The sequence below is a fragment of the Argiope bruennichi genome, chromosome 6 (assembly GCF_947563725.1).
Source record: "Argiope bruennichi chromosome 6, qqArgBrue1.1, whole genome shotgun sequence".
In the NCBI taxonomy this organism is placed as follows: Eukaryota; Metazoa; Arthropoda; class Arachnida; order Araneae; family Araneidae; genus Argiope; species Argiope bruennichi.
In genome coordinates this window covers 43074263-43093881 of record NC_079156.1, presented here as the reverse complement: position 1 = coordinate 43093881, position 19619 = coordinate 43074263, and the positions used below count along the sequence as shown (strand labels likewise).

Below are 19619 nucleotides of genomic sequence, written 5' to 3'. Positions count from 1 at the left end.
ATTACCTATTTCATTTATGTAAATACTGGCCATGTTAAGCTTCTTTTAAATTTATCTTTTTATTCACAGGAGAATTAAATATATGTTAAATAACATCAAACAATGATAAATCAAAATGTAATATATATGTCATCAAAAAAATTTAAAACTACCAAAATAAAATAAGAGCTTTAGCCAGAAAAAAAGCAAATAGCTTGACAGTCAATGATTCTGCAAAATCTAATATTTGATAGCTGAAATAGAAAAAAGAAGAGTGAGAAAGAGAGACAAAAAACCATTATTTGGAACATTATAACTTACTGACAAATATTACTGAATTAATTAGTATTCTTTATATAATAAATAATGCATTTTTTCAATTTTTAACTTCATTATGTTTCCCATTGACTAATATACTTTTTTTCTGTAAATGGAAACCCTTAATAAAACAATTTAAATACTAATACTATACAATACAATGCGTTACAATATATAATGATGTTTCCTAAGAGTATTCTCAAACCACATGAGTTTAAATGAGCAATATTTTACAGAAAATAAAATTTAAGAAAGCACAGATTAAAATATGTAACTAATAATTCTTACCTCTTGTGTTCCATCAGGGCTATAACATATTAATATTAAAGATGTTAATATATTTATCATAAGACCACTGATGGTCATAAGATTTGGAGAAAGCCATAGAGGGAGTTTTAAAACAAGCCAATTCCAAAACGGTTGAACGATAGGATCCAGTAATGTTCGGCCTGACGAACTGTATCGATGGTCGCTCAAGCGTTTAAGTTGAACAGGTGACAAAATATCCTTTGTTAAAAACATTCTTAAAACCAATCTGTCAAGTTAATCAACGTATGCGATGAAATTTTAAGTAAAAATATTTAAATGCATACTTTCGTACTTTGCGGTAGTTTAAGCTCATTTACCACATACTTACGAGTGTGTGTGCATAATTTAGCAATAATGCTAATACTGATATTATCAAGGAAATCTTTCTAAAAAAAATTTTCCTATATTACTGTATCTAACATCTACTTTTAACCTGCTTCTTTCCTAAATTTACGCACACACGACAAGAAAATTATGATTATAAACAAACTATATTGCCAAAAATGATACTGAAACTTTAAGCTATATATATATATATAGATTAAGCTCTTTTTAATTTAGGCTTCGTTGGAGGTATGTAATTCATTACTCATAATGATTTGAGATTAATTTCAAAATAAAGGTCGTAAGATAGGTAATTATGCTCTACATCTATGTAAATTATTAATGAATTCACCTAAAAGAAACTACGTTTCAATGGCATATTATTAACCATTATGCGTCAGTGTCGACATTGTCATTAATTTAATATCTTTGTGACATGAAATTTTAAATATGAAACCATCATTATTTTTATTAGCAGCTTCAACAATCTCCTATGTCAATGTTCTATTTCTATCTATTTAAGAATAGAGGATTAACAGAAATTCAAAGTAATAGTTGTTAACTATAAGTGGTTAATAAATATTTATAATTCATTTCTTTAAAAAAAATGTTGAATTACAAATTCCTGGAAATAAGTATGTAACTAAAGAATGAAAATTCTGAGTTCAATTTTTTTAATTTCATATATCGATAATTGAAGAATAAGTATTTGTATCGCAGCAATATTTTTTTATCTCTTGGTTTTTCTTTTCCGATTTCGCTTGTATGCCTTTTGTTCCTTCCGCTGTTACAAGCGAGGAACCGGAATGTGAAGAATAATTTAACATTTATGGCGTTAGACGAAATATGTTATTTAAAGATTTTCAAATGATATATCTCATTTTGCTTGTATTTCGTTTATCTCATTAACTTAAGAGTCTGGATGGCGAATTTGTTGCTTAAAAATAGTGTTCTTATGGGGATCAAGTAAGGATTTGAAATGGCTGTGATTCATCTAAATATTGTGGCTTTGTTGATCTTCGCATTTACTGGTGCAGGTAAGAATATTTAGTACATTTTCTTTAAAAAACAAACAAACAGATTAGAACATTTATTTGTAATCATCTTGTTATTCTTTGAATTTATAGCGTGGGTGTTGGATATGAAGAACGTAAACAAACCATTGTAGGTCCTTTCCCCTTCCTCCCGCCTTCCTGATATCGCAGATCGGACATGTTACCGTTGAATCATTTTTTCCCTTTAAATCCTATAATTTTGAATTGATAGAATTTTTTATTTCAAAACTTTTTCTTCTACTTTTGCCATAAGCAGATATTCTCGAATTTAATTATTTCCTTTAGTCTGTTTATTTAGAATTCTTTTATGCATTTAGATTTTGGCTGTATTTTTTTTTATTTTATTTTTTTAAGAATTGGTGGGAGAAAATGAGTATTGCCCATTAGTTCGGGGGGGGGGGGAGTCTTGAAATATATATTTGAAAGCAATTTTTCTGAAAAACCAATAAATTTTTTATACATTTCTATATTTAAAATGGAATTTTAATAATTTTTATGAAGTTCAAAAAAGTTTCATTTACTTGTTATTTGGATATGGTTCACAGTTTTGATTTAACAAATAAGATCTTTTGATATTTCTTATTATTTTTATATTGATTGCTAGTAATATCTTATATCATATTAAATATGCTACACATTATTTAAAAAATCTTTTTTTTTGTAGTGCTTCTTACTTAAATTTAGTCTTTGTAAATCAGTCTTGCAGTTTAATTTAGTTAAAGAGAAATGCTTATCTAAAAAATGATTGATATCTTCTTATGTTGAAAAATGAGTAAAACAGGTGAGTCAAGTACCAAGTTTCTAGCTAAACTAATTAGTATGAAAAGAATTTTAAAGAAAAAGATAAACAAATTTGACAATTTAGCATCAAGATTAAGAAGAAATTATATAAGATTGTAAATTCTGTAACTATGATATAAAAATATTTTATTTTGTGTAAATGCTTTGTATATTTTATGTTTGTGCCTTTTTTTTTTTTTTTTTTTAATTTCAATGCTTGTAATTACATAATATTCTATTTGGGGTCAACATTATTTTACTCATGAGTTTTATAGTATTTTTCAAAACGATTGTAAAAATAACTCCTGTTTTACCATTTTGTTTTAATTGAAATTATATACAGTGCATCAAACAATTGAGAGTACACCTTGCTTTCACTTGATAAATCCGACTTTCAATGTAAATAACACATTACTGGGAAGTGCAAACATGTTTTTATTTTTACACATAACAAATGGTTTAATTTAGAGTAAAAATAAAGATTAAGAAAAATCAATGAAATTCTTCTAAATTGAGAATACACCAATGAAATTCTTGCAGTATCTCGCATAAGAAGAACGTGTCACTATTGCATGTCTTTTGGTTTTTTAATGGCCTCTAAACGTCGTGGTATTGATTCGACCAATTTTTGGTGGTATCCGAAGATATTTTACCCATTCTTTTTGCACCACTTGTTTTAAATGGGTTTTGTTTCTAATTTTGTGTTTTTGGATGACTGCTTCGAGTGTGGCCCACAGATATTCAATGGTATTGTTGTTGGGGTACTGTGGTGGTGTGTGTAACTGCTGTTTACAATGAAAAAGACACCATATTTTGATGTTACGTGCATTCTGTTTGGAGTCATTGCCCTACTGGAAAATGAAATTTCCATCTAAACCCAAATTTTTAGTACTTTTCTTACTTGCTGCGAAGTATATCCAAGTAAACCATATCGTTTATAATGCCATCTATAAAAATTAAATATCCTACCGTGGATGAAGCCATGTAACCTCAAATCATGACGGAGTCACCATCATGTTTAACTGTAGGGCGCAATTTTTTTGGATCCGAAGCAGTATTAGGCTTTCTCCAATCAGTGCAATGGCTGTCACTGCCAAAAATGTTGAGTTTTCTTCCATTACTAAATATAGATTTCTTCCAAAGGTTATTGGTCTTCAATTGAGGAGTTTTTGCCTTCAAATGCTTTTTCAGAATTTGCAAGCTGATGAATGGTTTCTCTCTAACAATGCAACCTTTATATCCAGCTTGTCTAATGGCATTTCGCACAATTTCAGCACATATACTTCTGTCTATGATTTGAAAAGTTTCTGCAACAAGTTGGATGAACACTTTTTTGCAGCAATCTAAAGGAAAGTGTTAAAAGTTCGGATTTAGATGGAAATTCTATTTTCCAGCAGGAAAACAACCCCAAACAAAATGCACGTAATGTCAAAATATGGTGTCTTTTTCATTGTAAACAACAGTTACACACCACATAGTACCCCAACATCAATGCCATTGAATATTCGCAGGCCATACTCGAAAAAGTGGTTCAAAAACACAAAATTAGTAACAAAGCCCATTTAAAACAAGTGTTTCAAGAAGAATGGGGTAAAATATCTTCAGATACCAGCAACAATTGGTCGAATAGGTACCATGACGTTTAGAGGCCATTATAAGAGCCAAAAGACATGCAACATAATAGTGACACTTTGTTTCTATGCGTGATATTGCAAAAATTTCATTGGTGTATTCTCAATTTTTTGAGGCAAAATTCTGCATATGTTTATTTAAAATGCTTCTGAAACTTTTCAATTTATAAGAATTTTGTTGATTTTTCTTTATTTTTACACTAAATTAAACATTTGTTACGTGTAAAAATAAAAACATGTTTGCACTTCCCGGAAATATGTTATTTACGTTGAAAGTCGGATTTATCAAGTAAAAGTAAGGTGTACTCTCAATTTTTTCAGCCACTGTATATGTAAACATCTTTTAGCATTTGTGTGGCAAAAAAAAAGAGAATTTTTAACTTCGATTTATTTTATCTGTGAGGCATATTATGAGCAAGAAGCAATGATGAAGCTGATGTCTTTTTACATTGGGATACAAATACAAAAGAGAAAAAGGTGGAATTTTTCTTGCAGTTATTTTATTATGAGATTTTCTTTTGTATTTCTTTGGTACGTGTAGTCTTGAATATTTGGAGCATTAGAAAATGCTAAAGTGAACAGTTTCATAGAGTGCATGTTGAATTCTATAAAAAAGTTGCAATTGTGTCAGGAAATATGCAAACATTTTAGAATGAAGTTAATGTAGGCTAAATTAAGATAAAAATTGGGAAATTACTTAAGATTCAAATTAATTTAGAGTTAGCGTTACATATATATTCCATAAGCTCATATGAAACCTGAAATGTTAAAATTACATTAAATCGCATCAAGCATAAACTGTATTTTATTATATACTAGCCGCCATTGGCGACCAGCCGGTTCGCCAATCTCAATGCTCGTTAAAATTTTAATAATTAAATATTTTATGTAATTCCTACTTTAATAGCTTATTCATTAAAATATTTTAAAACTTCAAATTTCAATTCACTTATAATATTATAAAGGTCTTCAGCCATAATGTAATCTGTACCTCTCTAATTTTCTGTTAGCTCCCGTAGAATTTATGATTTAATTTAAAGTGGAAATGATTAATCTGCAATTAATCTAATAATATTTTTTACTGAAACAATTTTTTTTTTTTTTTTTTTTTTTTTTTGTAATATGATTACTGAAAACAGAGTCACTGAGCATTTAAACCTTATGGCCACTAAAGAATATCTTTCTTAATTTATGTAATCTCTCAAGAATTTGTCAACAAAATTTTTTCAGATTCATCATAAGCAGGTCTATTAATTAACAATGTTTAATTTTAAATGCATCAAACACTAAGAAAATAAACAGAATCGTTTAAAATAATCGGTCGCAAACAGGTAAAAAAAATTACTTAAAAAATGATGAATTTAAACTAACATAAATATAATTTAATTACAAAAGCATGCAACTAACCTAAAAATAATTTAAATCAAGTCCGCAATCAGTCACAACAATTGGAACACAATGCACATGCATGAATTTTCAATGCCAGTTACGGTAACGCTATGCAGATTTGTCATTTTTAATTTCCTTTATTCTGTGTTATTTTAATTCAAAAGTACTTCAAAATGAATCTGAAAGATCGATTAATTAACAATGTTTAATTTTAAATGCATAAAACATTAAGAAAATAAACAGAATCTTTTGAAATAAACGGCCGAAAAATGTTTACCCTAGCCTCATTACCGTTGGGGGGGGGAACTGAAGCCTTACTCATTTGGCGGTGGGGAAAATGGAAGATTTTTTGGCTTAAAAGTTACTTTTTAATTAATAATTAAAATTCTAATTAAAAATTCAAAAAAAGGGACCCCAGGTGCACATTCCTGATCTCTAAGGTTTACATGTACCAAATTTGGTAGCTGTAGGTCAAATGGCCTGGCCTGTAGAGCGCCAACATACACACACACACACACATTGAGCTTTATATAAGTATAGATTATTACTCACTATTTATTGAAATATTTATATTATAATGTAAAAGCTTTTTTTTATTAATATAGATGAATAATATAAACCTGAAATTTTTATTTAGTTGTTATAAATACTCCATTTAGAATATATTTATTTTACACTAGCCAACTTTGACGACCAGCCAGTTCACGAGTATAACTCCTCGCTAAAATTTTCAGTTAAATATTTTATTTAACTTGATCTCATAAAAGCTTCTTCAGACAATATTTCAAACTTCAAATTTTGATAGTCATATAATTCACTCATACTATTATGGATGCCTTAAGATGTTCTGCGTATCTCTCTTTAATTTTCTGTCAGCACCCATAAAATTTCTACTTTAAATTAAGGTGAAATATGATTAAATTGCAATTAATATAAAAGCATTTTTTCTAAAACCAAGCATGTTCTTTTTTTCTTTTTTTTTTTTCTTTTTTTTTTTATTATAAAAATTGGAAGCAGAGTCCTTCTGTATTGAAGTTTCATGTGCATTACAGAATAATTTCATTTATGGAGTATTTCAAATAATTATTGAAAAATAATTTCTCTGACTTATCATAAAATTTGGTTTTTAGTTTTACTTTCAAAAAGATTTAAATGACGTCAATAATGTATTATTTTGATCTGATCAATAAATATACTTTTAAAAAATTATGGTTTAAATTTTAGACAGTCCTTAGGCCGAAATATTCTTAATACTCCAGCTTTTAAATAAATGTTTCTATTTTTTTAGATCATATCTGACAAATTTAAGGCCTAGTAGATTATTGGCATATGTTCTTTGAGGCGCTCAATGGTCGAATGTTTAAAATTGCGTTTAAAAGTTTGAGAACTCTTCCGCTTCACATGTTGACTGTAAATTAACTTTTTGGTATAGAACAATGAATACACTTTATTTGTAAACAAAACAGGGAGCATTTTTAAATTAATATTTTAAATAGACATGTAATTAATATTTACCCTGTTTTAAGAAATTGAAATTTTTCTCTATATTGTATATTGGATTTAAACATTGCAAGCAAGTATAAAATAATAAAATACTGAGAAAAATAATCAAGCAAATCTATTAACAAATTTTTCTGCATTTTAGATTTACTTTCTATCACAATGATAAAAAATGATATTTAAATAGTTATGTCCTATTTTCTTCTTAAGTCTTGCACAGCATGGCTAAACATGGCTCTTATACCAGTAAAACCTAATCAACCAACCATTCTATTTTCTAAAATTAGCACTTTGCTTTGGATGGCATGTGGGATTTCATTTTTTGATCTTATCCATTGGTTTCAGGATTTGGTACAAAAATTGGACCAAATATATTTAATGTGTATGTCATGTTTACAATTAATGCGTAAACTACCTTTTTTCTCTTAATTGATTTGTTTATAATATGTTTGATTGCTAGTATTGTGCATGCAGTATTTTTTAGAAAACTAATTTATCTGAAATTAATGTACTAAAATAATATGTTAATTTTAAATAAATTAACTTTCTGCGGTTAATATGTATTTTAAAAATTGATTATCTTTGTCTATAAGTCAAGTTACGTTGGTTATTTTATTATTTGTATGTGTTTTACATTTTTGTGCTAAAAAATTCAAAATCATTGTATGTTTAAAAATACTGTTTCTTACTAGTTATATTAATATATTTTGCTCTGAAATTGTCTGGTTGTGTTATTATTAGAAGAAATTAATTAATGTTTCCTTTTTATTATATGTCTTATTTTTAAAAAATTTGTCCCTTGTTTCTTAAAATTAGCCGTTTTTCTTTTTTATTTAAAAAAAAAAAGTGTTTGCGAATGATATTTTTTGCTACTTTAGGTACTTAGTATTTAGTAACAAGGCTCCCCATATAGAATCATTCCGGGTACGTAGTGTTACAAAAAGTGCTTAAATATGGGGGAGGGGGAGGAAATGTCCTTAAGAAATGCTTTATTTTCTCAAGAATAGCAAAAGAAGCTTTTTTTGTTTGTTTGTTTCCCCACACTTTGAATAGTATAATCGAAAGCATCATTGTAAAAACTTATTTACAAAATGTATCAAGAAAGGAAACGTCCAAAAAGTAAGAATTTGCTGAAGAAATCCAGAGTAAAATAGATGCATTCCCTGCTTTCTTTCTTCAACACTGAGCTTTGCAGTTTATTGAAATACTGGAATAGTATTCAATAGTACTTTTTGCAACTCAAAGGATGTTTGCACTTCATTTTTTAATGTTTTAGATGTTGAAGAGTTTATTTAAAGGATTCTTTGTAATTGTAAGAAGAATGCACATATTGGTCCAATCAACAGAAAATAAGAATACATCAGATGAATTTGGTGAGCCAAAGAGATATATTGGACATGGAAAAAGCTGCTCTAAAAACTCTTTAACAGTCAAGCTTCTTTAATATAGTACACAAAGGATTGTCATTCTCATTAATATGTTATTGTGGAGTAATTCTTAGAAGACCTATTCTAGGGTTACTGAATTATAATTAATTGTAGCATGTTATCTTAGTCAATCGTGTAAAATCTAGTACGAGATTTTAACTTGGAACCATAAGTGTTTAATAATCGTAATTTCTTTTACTTTTTTTTTAATGTTTACATCTATTTAAAATTATTATATAGTGGATTAATTTTATCAGATTTTAGTTTTTGCTAATTAAAAGAAAATTTGGAATTCAGTATTTAAAAAATTTTTAAGGGGGAAAAAAAAAAGATTTCCAATTCTATTACTCTTTAAAGTTAAGTCAAAGTTAAGATAAAGTTAAGTCAATTTATAACAATTTTTTCTTTATAATTTTCACCATTTTGTATTTCTTAGAGGTTTTTTGTTGTTGTTATTAGTGAAATCTCTTTCTGTATAAAAGTTTGTCCTGATTAACAAAGCAACGTTATACATAAACCATTGAAGTTAGGATTCTAAAATTTGGGAAGTTACTTCTTGGGTGTTAGAGACCTACCATGAATAATTTTTTCAAAATTTTAATTAAAGTTCAATTTTAATAATAAAAACATAATTTTACATGTTTTCACCATAACATCAAAGCATAGGTATTATTGCAAAAAAAAAAAAAAAAAAAAATGTACACCATTTTAAAGGTTGAAAAAATAGATTTTAAGTTATACCAACTTTGTTTGAATGAATGCATTTTTTACTTTAGTTTGAGTAAGTTTGAAAAATTAGTTTTTGATGCAATTTGTTACAAAAAATTTTATTATAATGAAATTCAAAACAATTTCATTGTGTCTTCAGATCATTGAACCGTATCATTTTTCTGCTGTTAACATCATGATAAAAAAAAAATACTTTCTTTGCTTTAATTTAAACTTATTAAAATTTTTAAGCAGTTTGGTGAATAAAGTTCTTTATTTGATGAGTTTTGTTAAATTTTGAAGCAGTTTAGTATATTGTCTTGCGTTGGCTTAAAAAAATACTTTAAAAAATTCCTCAACTAGCATTTTTTTATTATTATTTTACCTCTAACTACTCAGCTGGTTTTCCAGGTTGGAGGGTTGTCATGGGACAGACCATATACTTATTGAAGCATTTTCATTAATTCCTAAAATGTATAATAATGTTTATTGTAATTTTTTAAGTTAAAGTTTTTATGGATTAGAAAGCAGATTTCCAGTAAATTTTTGGAATGGTACATATTCAGTAAAGGCATTTACTAAACTTCAGGGGGAAAAAAAGAGAAGACTTTTTTTTTGTGGGGGGGGGCATTTCTGAATACTTTTATTCTTTTCTATTAAAAATAATGATCTAAATTCATTTGGAACATGGCTTTGTACTGTCATCAGTTTATGGCTGTTTTGCCAGTCTTATGGTGGTAGTCATTCCAGAATGCTTTATTTTTTAGCTTTATAAGATTAAAAATAAAAAAATTTTAAGTTAGTGCATGAAGAAATTTATACTTTCTATCCTAACCATGTCAAATCTTATTTGTTGATGCATATCTAAAAATCAAATACAAAAGTTTTGGTCATGCTATTCTTCTACATCACTATCAACATTTTCAGAAAAGGTGTATCCACCTGAATGAACTGGTAAATTGTTAATTTTAAGAAATTTTGAAAAGATTCCAGATTTTTCAATCAATTTTTATAATATTAACTATCAGGGTTTTTCCCCCCATTTTTTTATAATAATTTTTATTTAAAACCAAAAAAGGTATAATTTATTTTACAATAGAAATTTTTACAAAGACATTGTGCAAATACTGAAATAAATATTAAAATTTAAAGAATGCACATTTAAAATTTTTCAATAAAAATTATGCATAAATTATTATTTATTATAAAACATAAAATATCCTATGCTTAGAAGACATGCAGGTTTATGTATTCATACATGTTCAAATGTGTGTGTGTGTGTGTGTGTTTTTTTTTTTTTTGTTGTTGTTGTTGTTGTTTTTTCTAAAATGCTTAATATTTGCAACAATTTCTCATTATGCATCCTTCTTATCAAAGAGTCTAAATGTAAATACTTAATACTCTTTCATATTGAAAAGTTTAAAAAATTCCTATAATTTATGTGTTCTTGAAATCATTGGTTTTCTAAAATGTTTTGAAATACTTAAAAAAAATCATGTGGTAAAAGTTATTGATAAAGAAAATATGTGTATCTTAAAGGGTTTAAAAATTGAATATAAATTGTTTTTCTCAAAATTTTGTGTAAATGAATGTACAAAGGTATTGAATATTATTCCTTACAATGCATAAAGTTCTATAATTTTTCATTCTTGAAGTTGATTGCAAATGAGTGATTAATTTATAATGTGTTTTTGTTCCTAGATTCATCTCCAAAAACATTCGCTGATGAAACCAGTAATAAAATTGTTAAAACTGGTAATTCCATTGTTGAAACTGGCAGTAATATTGTTGAAAAGAGTAACACCATTATTAAAGATGGTAATACCATTGTTGAAGATCCAAATGAAGAAAAAACAAGACCTAATAAAGATGTTAGAGTCCTTCAGTTTGCAGGCAATTTCCCACCTGAAATAATAAAATCTGTACAAGAAAGTTTGAATAAACAAAAATCTCCATCTTCTCTGCTCATTGATAGACTTGTTCCAGAAAGGAACAAAATTATTTTTGTAAGTACTTAACTGTTCATAAATTATGAGTAAAATCTGGTGCATTTTAAACTTTATATTTTTAATTTACTTAAAATCTATTTAAAACTGCAAATTGTTTAAGCGTGCCTTAGATGACTGCTTGATTTTACTATCACTTTCCAGCAGAACATCAGTTTATTGAAGAAAATCTTTTTTTTTTTTTTTTTTTTTTTAAAGAAAATAATATTAATGCTCTATTTATCTAATATAGTACACTCCTGAGTATCTGGCCAAATAACAAAAAAGCTAGATAGGCTGAAGTTCTATGAATTAATTTCTTTGCCCAACAATACCAGAACGAAAGTTTTTACACTAAAACTCACTGTTGTAATACATATTTACTCCGTTCTTATTGAGTATTAAACCCTCTATTTATCTCAGCTGTGGAGAATCTGAATGCATCCCAGTGAATCATAGAAGCAATTGCCAGTTTTTGCTGTTATACCAGAGTCTAGTCGCTGTAAGTCTCCTCCATAATCACTACAACTTTCACTCATTTTGAAGTCTTCACTGTGATACACTTAAAAAAGACATTAAACATACCCCAGGAATAATTTACGAATACTGTACGTATGTATATAATCAGAAACAGAGCAACAATTGATATATGCTACATGCTGATAAAACAATGAATGAGCAGAAGGCTGCTCTTTTCTTGTCACGATTTGTATTTTGCACGCAACACGTAGAAGGATTGTAGCAGATGCCCGTTTCCAATGTCTTGGAAGTGTTGCTAATGCAATGTCTGCCTTCTTCATTTAATTGCAACAAAAGTAAGGTAGGCCAGATAGTATGGAAGTCGGATAATCGCGAATTTGATACTTGGAAGTGCACTTTATATCTCTTCTTCTAATATAAATACTTGGAAAAATGAAGTATTTGTATATATGTAAAGCTTGTATATATATCTTTTTTAAATAGTATTTGCTAATCTTATTGTATTATTGCATTTAAAAAATGAAAGAAATTAGTTTGTTGTATTTTAAATAAAACATAATTCAGTAGGATTTCAATTTCTTGAAAGCTTTTTTTTTTTTTTTTTTTTGAGAGTGTGAGAAAGAGAGAATGGATGTAGGATTTTTAATCTTATTGTTACAAATGGGGTGGGGATCACCAGGATTTTCAACTTGCCTGTGTGATAGAAACATTTGCATTATGATGCAGAATTATCATTTCTGTCATTTAATATAATCGCAGAATCGAGTATTAATGCTAATATTGTTAATTTCTTCACAAATATGACTATGGGCTTTAAACCCAATTTCTTTTTAGCATAACAGGACATGTGTGTCAAAGTTGGTTATCTTAAAAGGTACTAAAAGTAAATTGTTGTTTATTCTTGTTAAGAAAAAAATTCTTGTAGTCTTTTAATTGATATCTAAAAGTAAATTCTCCAAGCGTGCACTGTTCTTAAAGGAGATTCTCATTCTTTTGGCTAAATAGTATTATTTTTTATTTTTATTACATTGCTAACACTATGGTTTAAAAGTTTAAAATCTCCTGACCCTAATTTTAAAAATATAAAATAAGCTGTATTTTATAAATGAATGTATTCTTAGTTTTTAGAATGTGTTTGTGTCAAATGTATGCAATATATTTGCATTATTTTTCCCTTAGACAATTCAGGTACAGAAACCAATGACAGGATTAGAAGTCATTGAACAGTTGAGCATGGCTGTAGCAAAACATACAAGTTTAGAACTTAACACCATAAAAGTGACTAAGTATGAGGTATGAAATATTTCTGTCACATGAATGTATACAATTTTTTTATAAGTGTATTTATAAGTTTTGACATTATTTTGTGCATTCTTTCATTTCCCCCTCCCTCCTTTCTTTTTTCTCTAGCCCTCTTCTGGGACTGTGAAAATGTTTTTTGTCTACTCTGCAAGAAGGGAAAATAATACTGAAATATTGAGACTAAGACCAGCAAATGACATAGTTGATAGGTGGACGATTAAGAAGAGATTAGAAAATGCTGGGGGTGCCATAAAAGTGATAGATATTCAATATGGTGATGTAAGCTCTTTGTCTTTTTACTACAATATTTCATAACTATGCTTTTAAATGATTTTATTTAATTTAAATCTTATTCTTTTGCATTCATGGGGAAAAGATTAATCTAGTTGTAACTATCTATATAGAGTTCTGTTTTATTTATTTTTTTAGGAATTATATTTACAATGAAACCTCTTTGAATGGCCATCCCTCTTAACTGCCAATTGTCCATGGCAAGGATTTTTTGGTCCATAGACATTATGTTAAAATAACCTTTAGCAATGGCCTCTTCGTTGGTTTGTCCATCTCATTTTTGAGGAAAGTTATCACTTCCGATTTCTGACGATGAGCCTAAAGTTTCAAGGTCAGATTTAGAAAGGCTGCTTGTACTTCTTCCTTCCCATTGGTTTTTAGGGGATTCTGATAATTTTGGAACAAAATTGCCATTCATATTTCTTTTCATTAGTTGATCATTGATATGAGTTGCAGCAATGTCAAATCATGTTTTTCTAAATCTCAAGCAATGCATTCAAATCCTGTATCAGTATGAGAACAGAAAATTGAAGTGAACATTAGATGAATTATTTAACTGTGGAGGAGCACAGATCAACATCATCCTTAAAGAAAGATATTAGATTTTGAAAGAATACAGGAATTTCAAATTTCGTGATATCAAATGGATGAGATGCGAATAATGTATCAACATAAATAAGGTTATTTTAGAATGGTATAAATCTATTTGTATGAAGAAAATTCCTGTTAATGAACCTATGATTCAACATAAAGCAAAAAAACTTGCAGATACTCTAGGAATTGAAAATTTCTCTGCCAGCAACGTGTGGCTGGAGAGATTTCATACTCTGAATAATATCACTTTTCAATCACTCTGTGGCAAAGTGGCTGATGTCTACCTCAGTTCATGTAAAGATTGACAGGAGCATCTTCCATTGATTTTGGCTGAATATGATAAAGACATATTCAACATGAACAAAACAGTTTTCTTTTCTTTTCTTTTTTTTTTTTTTTTTTGCACCTTGCTTGATGAAAGTATGATTCAAAAATCTGAAGAAACTAAAAGTTGAAAATTCCAAAGGAGTTTCTCACCTTTAGTTTTTGTGTGAGTGCAACTGAAGAGGAAAAAGTCTCCTTGTCATTTGGAGATGTCAAAGATCCAGGTGTTGCAGAGGAAAAAATTTAAACCGTCTTGGTGTATTATGAAGCACAAACAAAAAAACCTGGATGGCATCCATTTTTAAAGAATGGCTGGTAAACTTAAATAAATAAAAAAGAGGAATCAAGCCAGGAAAGATCTTGAGTTGGACAATGCAGCATGTCATGCACACAGAGCTCAGCTCACTATTGCTAAAATTATTTCCACTGCCAAATACAACATCAGCCATTAGATCATGGTGTTATAAAATGTTTCGAAATGGTATATAGATGATGCACTCTGCATCATGTCATTGCATATATGGATGGATGTGAAAATACTAGTGAAATTTCAAAAAAAATTTCTGTTGGAGATGCTCTTGAGTGGATTAAAACTTCTAGGAAAAAATAAGTCAAAAAGTGATCACTAAATGTTTTATGGTATCAATAGCGCAGAAATAGAGAGACAGTTAGATTTATTCGACAAATCGACTACTGCAAATCAATTAGCAGGTCTCTTGAAACTTGCTGAAATGGAGTGCGATCTCGAATCCTTGCAGTACGAAGCAGCAGTGAATTGCTTTGATGCAAGTTCCATTTGAAGGAATGACTTTTAGTTGATGAGTCTATCAAAGATAAGCGTTTTTTACATACCTTTAATCAAATCTAAAATTAAAGTTGATTTAAGTTAACTAAACAGTATGCTGTGTGTTTAAACTTTTCCACGAATCAATTTATTGTGTCTTTCAGGCACTGATTCTGTCTTTGGCAAGGAATTTTCCGATACAGTTGTTAATCATAATCTAGCAAAGCTTTCAGTTCAAGCAACTTTGAGGAAAATAGATGAAATTCCGATTCAATGACAAATGAATCTGTTAGAGATTTACTTTTTGAATTGAAAGACAAATTTGAAAAAACTTCACAAACTTGTGATTGTTTTTGAGAAGTGCAAAAATTTAAAGCAAAGTCAAATTGTATCAGAGGGGGGGGGGGATCCCTTCTTTTTTCAATAAAATGTTTTTTAAAAAAACATGAAATAAGGTACTATTTTCACTTTGGATATGTCACAAATTTTATTTTAAATATACTATGTATTATATAAATTATCTTGCATTTTAAAGAAAACTCTTCAAAGCAGCCATCCCCTCTGAGCAGCTAAATTTTCTCAAAAAGAAGCAATGGCCACTCAGAGAGGTTTCACTGTATATATATGTAATGATATTTTTAAATCTGCATTAAACCCTAATTAATTTCATAGTTTTTAGCTTAAATTAGCCCATGTTCATTAGTTAGAAAAAATTTCATTCTAAAATATTTTCTTATTATCTGATCAAATCAGCTTTTAAAACATGCTTAACAAAATTGTTGCTTCCATCATTCCCACGCAAAGAAAGAAGGGATAAAATTCCTTAATGTGTGCACATCTTTTTAAAAAGATATCTAAGATTCTATTTCTTAAGTTTACATGTGTTAAAAAAAAAAAAAAAAAAAATCCCTACAAAACCTCACAATGAAAACCATTCAAGGGGAAATTTTCTAGCACTTCGTTCTTATATCAGACTGTGAACAGATGTCATTTTTATCATCGCCTCTCTCCTGTACATAATCAGGGTTGCCTTGCTACTGGGAGAAGAGGGAAACACAAGGAATTTAAGTCATTTTAAAAACCAGGAAATTGTAGGAAAATTTGAAAATTTTCTTAAATGCGGTAATTGTAAGTACCTTGGCTATTTTATTTATTTATTTTTCATCTAAAAAATGCTGGTCTTTAAAGATTGCAAGAATAAAAGATATCCTACATTGCTTCTAAAAGTAATATATAAGGCAAAAACTACATATAAGGCAGAAACTACCCCTTGTTTTCTTTTTTTTTTCTGTATTGATCAACCCAGTTTCAATTTCTTAGACAGTTCTTTTTCCATGAGATTCCTGAATTGCAACTAATGAACATGCATAAAACTTCTGTAACTGTGTGAAAAACTAAAATACATTTCCCTGGCGGAATTAGCGATATTCAGTTTTCGCAAGCTGTATGGGGGTGTTTAGTTTATTGAATGGTTTATTTATTATTTGAGAAATTGTGAAGTTAATCAAAGTTGATTAGAGAATTTTTTTTAAACAATGAACTGCTCAAAATATGTATTTAATACGAATTGGACAGATAAAAAAAAAAATCCAATTTTGCTAAATAAGTTAGAAAAGTTCAACAAAATCCTTTATTGTGTGCTGCTTGCTTTGTAAGATGATAATAAACCTAAATAATATGGGAAAACGAACACTTACTAGTCATGCCAAAAGAGGAATACGTACAAGACTGTGTGCCAGTTCAAAATCATTATTCATGTTAGACTTACAAGGGGAGGGCACAAGGTTGAAAGTTGAGTTCTGAATGAGACTTAGTATAATAGTAGTATACTATAATATTAGGTTGACATAATTTTTTTAACGTCATTATTTTCAGACCTAATATTTCTTTTTATTCAACTGTCTTATTTAAACTTTCTAAAAGTATGTGACTTTAATTTTATTTAATATCCTCCTGAAATGTGGTTTTTATCTAATATTTTATAGAAGGGTTTTTTTTTTTTCTTTACATAATAAAATTTTATGATTCATTTTTAATATGTAAGATATTATTTATAAATATATTGCATTTTTAATTTAGATATTTACTTGTTTGCAGTTTAATATTAATTGTTGGTTACCTGTATTGAAGAATCTATAATTTCATCAATTATTGATAAGTTTCATTTTCTAGAATAGGTCTGCTTTTTGATAAAGTTTATAACATAAAACTTATTAATCAAAAGCATCCTCTTTTAAAGATTTTTATCTCTGGTTCCAGAATTAAATTTCGATTCTATTTTAAGTAATGCATCTGATTTTGAATTAATTATTGTTCACAGATAAGAGTAGAAAATCAGCTACTAATTCTAATATTTTTCGTTATTAGTTGTTGTAGGTTTATTTCTTTATAGTTGTAGATTATATGCAAAATATCAGTAGATCAAGATAGAGTTGAAATATTAAAGTTTTCATGTTTTGAAATTTAATAATTTAATGTGTATCATTGTGCTTTTTTTTTTTTTTTACATAAATATAATGCAAATATGATTTTTAGATATGCCACTTATCTCCCAGCATCACACAAATAATGGATTTCAATTTCAACATGTCTTGCTATACATAAATTTTCTGAATACAGACATAAGCATAATGTTTTAATATATTTTATGCATTAAAATTTGCTGTTAGTTATTTTATATAATTTATGAGTTGTTCCTATTATTAGTGATAATTTCAATTTCATGATTACTTATGATTTATTTAGTTCAAACTTAGAAATCATGATGAACTTGCACTTACCTCCTGCTGACAATAAAATTATTATGCATCTGACAATAAGCATGGTATCCTTATGATTATTATTTAACTATTCAATATCATTGATTGAATTAATGAACTTGATAAGCATGAGTTTGATAAACTTGTTGCTACAATGAGTTAAATTGATAAAATTCCTGAGTTTTCCTGAATCTCCCCTCCCTCGAAATGATATTTCTGTAAAAGAAATGCTTTAGAACTTTTTTAAAACTTTCTAAATTTGAATTTTGTTAAATAGTTATCTTTAAAAATTTGAAAATAATGAATGTCTTGCTTTTTTATTTATCTTTTTTTTTTTTTTTTTTTTTGCAGGAATTTTCTTTTCTCTATCCAAATGGAAGGAAAGTCAATGTTAAGAGTCTATTTGGTGGCAAAGATTGGGAAGCATGGCAGTTAGCTACTTTGATATCAGCCAGCTTGTTTGCTATGTTTTTTATCTTTTTTTTGATTGTAAGAATTTTTTCTTGAGTCATTGTCATTATAGTGCAATAGGGACTATTCACTGTTTAATATTTTTTAGACCATGTTGAATACTTTATTATGATATTCTAAATACCTCTAATACTAAATTCTAATTACTTGTAATTTTTGTTTCGCGAGTCCTGTTATTCAATCTCTTTCTATAAATTTCTCAAAAACATTACAAACTTTTCCATTTGATAATTAAATTAGTTTATTCTAAAATTTAATGTAATTTCTATCCTAAAATGTGGTGAAAAATTAAAAAAAAAAAAAAAAAAAGTTTCAATGTGTTAAAAATCAGCTATATTATTAAATAGAATGGAACATCTGTAATAATTTTATTTATCTTTAAAAAGTTATGTAATTTTTAATAGAACATTGTGATGGATTTAAAACTTTTCTAGTGCTTTGATATATATCAAACTTTAGTTTTAAATTTGGTATATTTTTAAATAATGCTCTTGTATGCTTACTGAAACATTTCAGGTTTTGGAAACTGTAAATTAGAGATTTTTTGTTTCTATGAGTGGAATTAATATGATAAAACTCTGAAAAGAAATACGATTCAATGTTGAGTGATTTTAAATATAAAGGAAAGGAAATAGAATTCTACTAATTAAATCTAATTATCTTGTATCTGTGGTGAATAGCATATAAGCCATTAGCAGCGCTTCTACCCGAACAGCTGTTTTGGCAAAATCGGTTAGTTACTGGACTGCTAACCACAAGGTCCCAGGTTCTATCTTAGCGCGTCCCTTACCTCTTCATTGGTGACCCGGACGTGATTTGAACACGCAACCATGAATTGCATATAAGCCAGTAACAGCGCTTCTACCCGAACAGCTGTTTTGGCAAAATCGGTTAGTTACTGGACTGCTAACTACAAGGTCCCAGGTTCTATCCTAGCGCGTCCCTTACCTCTTCATATCTAATAATAAAATGGTGTTTGTATGAAATATTGTAACTTTTTACAATTTACAGATTTTTCTATTAATATATACTTTAAATAAATAGCTTTCCTTCTTATTTTATTTCTTCATATGACAGAATAATAGCATTATAAACTGAGTTGATAGAGTTTTTGTTATTTCACTTAACCATAGCTTTGGAAAGTAAAATTTACCAAATGCATAAATTTAAAAATTAATGAATTTGCATAAAGTCATAATATTTAAAAAA

General features: G+C 28.1%; 2 protein-coding genes across 4 annotated transcripts in view; one reads left to right on the top strand and one right to left on the bottom strand.

Moving 5' to 3' along the window:
- The window catches only part of LOC129971619 (cholinephosphotransferase 1-like), a 31206-nt gene extending 30116 nt beyond the window's left edge, over positions 1 to 1090 (bottom strand). For both annotated transcript variants that reach the window (XM_056085562.1, XM_056085563.1), the window contains exon 1: positions 586 to 1090. In XM_056085562.1, the coding sequence (XP_055941537.1) occupies positions 586 to 819 (234 nt within the window). In that variant the 5' untranslated portion in view covers positions 820 to 1090. The remainder of the gene's footprint in view (positions 1 to 585) is intronic.
- Positions 1091 to 1691: 601 nt separating this feature from the next.
- The window catches only part of LOC129971490 (receptor-type tyrosine-protein phosphatase R-like), a 38196-nt gene continuing 20268 nt past the window's right edge, over positions 1692 to 19619 (top strand). For both annotated transcript variants that reach the window (XM_056085310.1, XM_056085309.1), the window contains exons 1-5: positions 1692 to 1967; positions 11122 to 11426; positions 13065 to 13178; positions 13296 to 13466; positions 18291 to 18428. In XM_056085310.1, coding sequence (XP_055941285.1) covers positions 1910 to 1967; positions 11122 to 11426; positions 13065 to 13178; positions 13296 to 13466; positions 18291 to 18428 — 786 coding nt within the window. In that variant the 5' untranslated portion in view covers positions 1692 to 1909. The remainder of the gene's footprint in view (positions 1968 to 11121; positions 11427 to 13064; positions 13179 to 13295; positions 13467 to 18290; positions 18429 to 19619) is intronic.